Source organism: Nicotiana sylvestris, chromosome 10 (assembly GCF_000393655.2).
Source record: "Nicotiana sylvestris chromosome 10, ASM39365v2, whole genome shotgun sequence".
NCBI lineage: Eukaryota > Viridiplantae > Streptophyta > Magnoliopsida > Solanales > Solanaceae > Nicotiana > Nicotiana sylvestris.
This window is the reverse complement of record NC_091066.1, coordinates 34,175,234-34,181,105: the sequence shown is the minus strand read 5'-3', so window position 1 is coordinate 34,181,105 and position 5,872 is coordinate 34,175,234. Positions and strand designations below refer to the sequence as shown.

At 33.3% G+C, this 5,872-nt stretch overlaps 1 protein-coding gene across 1 annotated transcript; it reads right to left on the bottom strand.

Annotated features, from left to right (window-relative positions):
• Positions 1-3,357: 3,357 nt before the first annotated feature.
• Positions 3,358-4,874, bottom strand: LOC104236690 (uncharacterized). Its single transcript, XM_070158763.1, has 5 exons — positions 4,585-4,874; positions 4,042-4,238; positions 3,875-3,982; positions 3,499-3,788; positions 3,358-3,414 (listed from the first exon to the last, which is right to left on the bottom strand). Exons 1-5 carry the CDS (start codon positions 4,872-4,874, stop codon positions 3,358-3,360), a joined length of 942 nt encoding a protein of 313 aa, XP_070014864.1.
• Positions 4,875-5,872: the final 998 nt, after the last annotated feature.

The following is a 5,872-nucleotide window of genomic DNA, read 5'->3' as shown; positions in this document are numbered from 1 at the left end:
AATGTGATGATACAGATGTGCATGCAGAAGATCATTATGAAAGCGATTATAGAGATGCGCATCTAGAAGATGAAACTAATATTGGCACTGAAATTGGGAAAGGTTAGATATAAATTTGTTGTCATTGAAATTTATATACAATAGCGTAATATACATAAACTTTTTTGTGATTACAAATATATGTAGAATCTAATGATGGAGTGAAAGTTCAAGATGGAGTGGAAGTTCAAGATGCAGTAGAATGTCAAGACCAGGGAAATCCAAAAGAGACAGGAGTATCAGAAATAATTTGTAAATGTGGAGTGCAATCTCAGGATTTAGAAAATCCAATGGGAACAAGTGTAAGTGAGATTGTATGCAAATGTATTGAAGGAATATATGATCTTTCTACACCTCTCTCACTTAAAGAGAAATTTGGAATTCAAAATGATGTCAATCAAGGTTAGATGGAATTTTCATGATATGTTGAATGTTAGTTTTAGTAAACTATTAATTAGTAAAGGGAATTAATTGTAAATGTTACAGAATCTTTTGAAGATGCAAGGGAAGAAGATGGAGTGGACTATCAAGAGAGAAGTGGAGGACAATCTCAAGACTTAGAAAATACCCAAGGAACAAGCATAAGTGAGATTATTTGCAAATGTATAGAAGGAACATACGATCTCTCTACACCTCGCTCTCTTACCGACAATATTGGAAGCCAAGAAAATGCTACTGAAGATAATGATTTAACTGGCATGATCTTGACAGCTGCAAAAGGTTAGACAGAGTTTTTTTTTTTAATTTTATACATGTTTGTTTTAATCAAAGATTAGTAACAAGTACTAATTGTGTTAGCTCTTGTAAATATTTTGCAGAATCTTGTGAACTTGCAATCGAAGATCATGGAGAACAGTTGCAAGATAAAGAAAATGCACAGTTGCAAGATGAAGAAAATGCAACCAATATGTCAGGTCAATTGCCTGTTGAAGAAGTACAAGAAGGTAGGGTAGACAACACATGTATTGATTGTATCCTAAATATTATATCCCTAATTGAAATTGCCCGTACATTTCAAAAATTATGTCCTTAGTTTTTGTCTCTTCACTTGACAATTCGTTCTAGAATTGACGACTTGCAGCAAACTAATGTATACAGTGGTATCTGCAGAGCAAATCAAAAATGAAGCCTCTAACCATTATACTAGGAAAAGGAAGAGAGATAGTATTGGTTTTAATGGTCCTTCATTTTCTATTCTTACTCCTACTCCTCCAACTACACAAATGAGCAATGATGAGTGTTTGTCTATGGAGGTTGAAGGAAATGTTGAAGAAGATATTGGTCGAGGGAAAAGGAATAAGAAGCTTAGTTGGCAATTGAAATCTCCTTTTGAGCAGGAAAGAAAAACAGGAACATCGATGGTGCACAATAAAAATACTCCTAAGAATACGGGCTAGATAAAATCAAAATATACTTGTAGATGTATTTTTCATTATGCCAAAGATGATGCAAACTTATTGAAGACATTCATTGGGTGGTTGGGCAAGGAGAAAAGGAAAGGTCGCAAAAAAACTTAAGCCCCTAAATGTATTTCATTATTTATTAATTGCTTAAAATCGTGTCTTGAACTTGTAATTTTAAATTCCTAAAGTTAAGTATCCTTAACTTTTGAAATTGCAAGTCTAAGTTCAGGACCAAGTGTCCTTAACTTTTGAACTTGTAAATATAAGTTCATGACCAAGTGTCATTAACTTTTGAACTTGTAAATATAAGTTCATGACCAAGTGTCCTTAACTTTTGAACTTGGAATTCAAAGTTCAGGACCTTTTGTCCTTAACTTTTGAACTTGTCAAACTGATTTGTCCTTAAGTTTTGAACTTGAAACTTGAAGTTCAGGATTTTGAACTTGAAACTTGAAGTTCAGGACCAAGTGTCCTGAACTTTTGAACTTGAGACTCAAAGTTAAAGACCAAGTGTCCTTAACTTTTGAACTTGGAACTCAAAGTTCAGGACCTATTGTCCTTAACTTTTAAATTTCTTAGCCTAAGTTCAGGACTAGATGTACTTAATTAGGAAATGAGGACTAACTTCTAACTTTGATATTTTCAAAATTTTCAGGGGAGAAACTGACATATATGCTGACAATAATGGTGTGAGAAAGAATCCATATAAATTGTACCATCAAAAAAATCAGTAGCAAAATGTTCTTCCTTGAGCTTTCAGATAGTAGCTTTATACTTGATAATAAGGTTTGATAATTCGCAAGACATTTATTTTCTTTATTCTTAATTTATTATTTTTTAATTATTTATGACTGATGGATTTGTTTTTTGTTTTTTTGCTTTTTATGAAGCATATTGACATTTTCCTGTATTATTTGAGAAAGAAGGAATGCTACCACCCTCGCGTCCATCATTTTCGTTGCACAACTACAGATATATTTTTTGAACTTGGAACTCAAAGTTAAGGACCAAGTGTCCTTAACTTTTTAACTTGGTATTCAAAGTTAAGGACCAAGTGTCCTTAACTTTTGAACTTGGAACTCAAAGTTAAGGACCAAGTGTCCACTTTTGAACTTGGAACTCAAACTTCAGGTCCAAATGTCGTTAACTTTTCAACTTGGAACTCTAAGTTAAGGACCAAGTGTTCTTAACTTTTTAACTTGGTATTCAAAGTTAAGGACTAAGTGTCCTTAACTTTTGAACTTGGAACTCAAAGTTAAGGATCAAGTGTCCTTAACTTTTGAACTTGGAATTCAAAGTTTAGGACCAAGTGTCCTTAACTTTTAAACTTGGAACTCTAAGTTAAGGACTGCTTGTCCTTAACTTTTGAATTTGGAACTCAAAAGAAACAAAAAACATGTAAGCGCAAAGAAACTTTGAAAATTCAGGACATCTGCTCAAATAAAAACAATCTAAATGAATCCAATTTATAGCAAAAACTTAAAAGAGTAGATAAACATAAGTGTATATACCTACTATTCTCTATGCTTCCTTGAAAATGGATGGACTGCCGGAGAATATATACAAGTTGTTTTATTATGACCAATTCTTCTGCAACAACCACATTTGAATGTTATTTTTGATGACTCGGTAGCTGGAATATGCCTTTTCTTCTGCCTTCTACCTGGTGGCACTTTGAAATCTGGAGGTTTAATAATTTGTGACTTAACACTCCCTGGTACAATCCATGAATTAGTATGTCCTACAAGATGCATTTGTCTTTTATATGTTTTCAGCCAAGATTCCTTTAAGTACCAGTGCGATCAAAAGCTGGACTTCTTGATGTTTCTCTTCTCGATAGCTGCAATTGCATGTATGCATGGTAATTCATCAAATTGAAACTAAAAACAATCACATGTTCTTTTGTTTAAGTCCACTAAGAAAGTAATTCCTTCTTCCTCAACTCTAGAACGCCATGAATCAACAGGGCAGACTTCAATGTTGAAAAATTATAAGTTAGTATATTATGTTAAATTATCATTAAAATAATAAGCTAAACAAAGAACATAATACTTACATTCAAAGTAAATGCTAAATCTATCATTTTCTTCAATTCCTCTTCTACCCAACAAGAAACGTCATAAAAAGTTCCTTCTGCTTCATTTCTTCTTTCATGAAACCAACGTTGTAGCTTCACTAGGATGAAATCCATCATTCTTAATATAGGCAGCTCCCTTGCTTCTAATAGCACAGAATTCATTGACTCAACTATGTTTGTTGTGAGCATGTTATATCTTCGTCGTGGACTACAAGAACGTGCCCACCTTTTCGGTGGTTCTTCCATCAAGTAGTCATAAGTCTTCTTATCTACTTTTGTTATATTGACATGTATAGATCAAATTCTTTGTGCCTGTATACTCTTGAAGCACTTTGGAAAAGTTTTATGGCCTCACTTTTCACTTTCCTTCGCTTTAGGTTCTGTTCCAAATGATAGATACAAATCCCATGGTGACTTTCAGGATATACCTTTGCAATGCCATATGCAATAGCTTGATGCCTGCCTGATAAAAAATTTAAATTCTCACGTCTGCCAATTGCATTGCGAAGCTCACTAAAGTACCATAGGAATTGTTATTTTCAGATTCTGCAATTCCAAAGGCTAGTGAAAAAATTTGGTTATTTGCATCCTTTGAAACTGAAATCATTAAAACACCACGAAATTTTGACTTCAAAAAAGTTGCATCAACAGCAATCACTGGTCTACAATGATTCCAACCAGTTATTGATGATCCATATGCATAAAACATATAAAAAAACCTGAAAATACAGTATAACATAAGGTTAACAGAAGTTAAGGATATGTAGTCCTGAAATTCAGGTTACAAGTCCAAAAGTTTAGGACATGTAGTCCTGAAGTTAGACTAACAAGCTCAAATGTTAAGGACACTTGGTCCTTAGCTTAGAGTTACAAGCTCAAAAGTTAAGGACAGGCAGTCCTTAATTTTTTAACTTGCAACTCTAAGTTAAGAACCAAGTGTCCTTAACTGTTTGACTGCACACATCAAAGTTAAGGACATCACGTCCTCTAACCTTTTCACTAGTGAAGGACAGCATATCCTAAATTTTATAAAACAGACTTATAATTTCTTTTTTGATTGTTTACCTGTTGTTCTCGTCTATCTTTATGTTAGTATATATTCCCGGGTTTTTACTTTTTATCATATACAAGTATGAAGACAATAATTTATAATTCTCTTCAGGAGTTCCTCTTATTAAAGCTGAAGCACGTTGAATAGCACGCCACGCCTTGTGATACCCAATGTCTAGTCCATGTAATTTTTGCATTTCTGCCATGACAAAAGCTGGTGTAACTTCAAACCTTGGGTCTCGAAGATTGTCAATAATGTAACCACTAATAAACTTTAAAGTTGTATGCCTTTGATTAGCTTTCATAGTGTTAACTGAGCAGTCATAATTTTTCTTAATCTTTATTATCTTGAACAGTGTTGAATCTTTAACTCCGAAAGCGCACACACACCACCCACACTATCATCATTGCATTTCAACGAATATCTTGTTGAGCTTAATCTAACAACCTTGAATTTAAAATGTCCTTTAATTGTTATATTCAAAAAACAGTTAATTATACTCTTCTTTTTGTCAAATATTGATCCCACTTTTATTTCATCCAACAAAGTATTTTCTCTTAATATCGTAGTTGGGGATTCTTTTTGTTTTGAATTTGAGCTTCATCTAGTTAGTTGAGTAGAGGTTTTTTAGCAACTTCTTCTATTACTGGTGCTCTCTCTACGACTTGAATACCCAAATCTTGTTCGTTGTCAATCTCTATAATGCTTTGTCCTTCCACTTGAATAAAATCAAATGTTTGAAGCACCTCTTCAGTTATTGGTTCAACTTCAACCATATCTATTTTCATTATCTGTTGGCATTTGTTTTGATTGTCATGTTGATTTTCTCTGTTGACATGTTCAAAGGAGCTTGTAGATCTAAAAACTCTTTCCGAAACATCAACAATGAAATGACAACCCTTGAAGAATGAATGACTTTTTAGTAACTCTATACATGTGTGAAGATCTAAATTTTTGGATACAATCATTCCCTTGCTTGTTCCCAGGTTGATATCAAACCATATCATTGCTTCAAACTTGTCTCTATCCAATTCAATAACTTCAAAGATCTGTTTAATGAAATCTTCAAATTGAATTGCCTCAGGTACTAGAACAAGCTTTGTTTGATGATCAAGATATTTATAGTCTTCAGTCCATCTACCATTAAAAGCAATTATAATACATATTATTTCCATCATTCAAGTCAAGAGAATGGGAAATTCAGGACATACTTATAGAGCAATCCTTGTATAAATTAAGGACAGGAACTGTAAGTTCAGGACCAAGTTAAGGACCAAGTGTCCTTAACTTTTGAACTTGGAA

What these genes read in the sequence shown, in the direction of transcription:
- LOC104236690 (XM_070158763.1), bottom strand. Translation starts at nt 4,874, where the DNA reads ATGAAAGCTAATCAAAGGCATACAACTTTAAAGTTTATTAGTGGTTAC. An exon ending in AAGATAGACGAGAACAACAG is followed by an intron (nt 4,239 to 4,584) that starts GTAAACAATCAA and finishes CTGTATTTTCAG; the next exon opens with GTTTTTTTATATGTTTTATG. An exon ending in ATTTAGCATTTACTTTGAAT is followed by an intron (nt 3,415 to 3,498) that starts GTAAGTATTATG and finishes TCAACATTGAAG; the next exon opens with TCTGCCCTGTTGATTCATGG.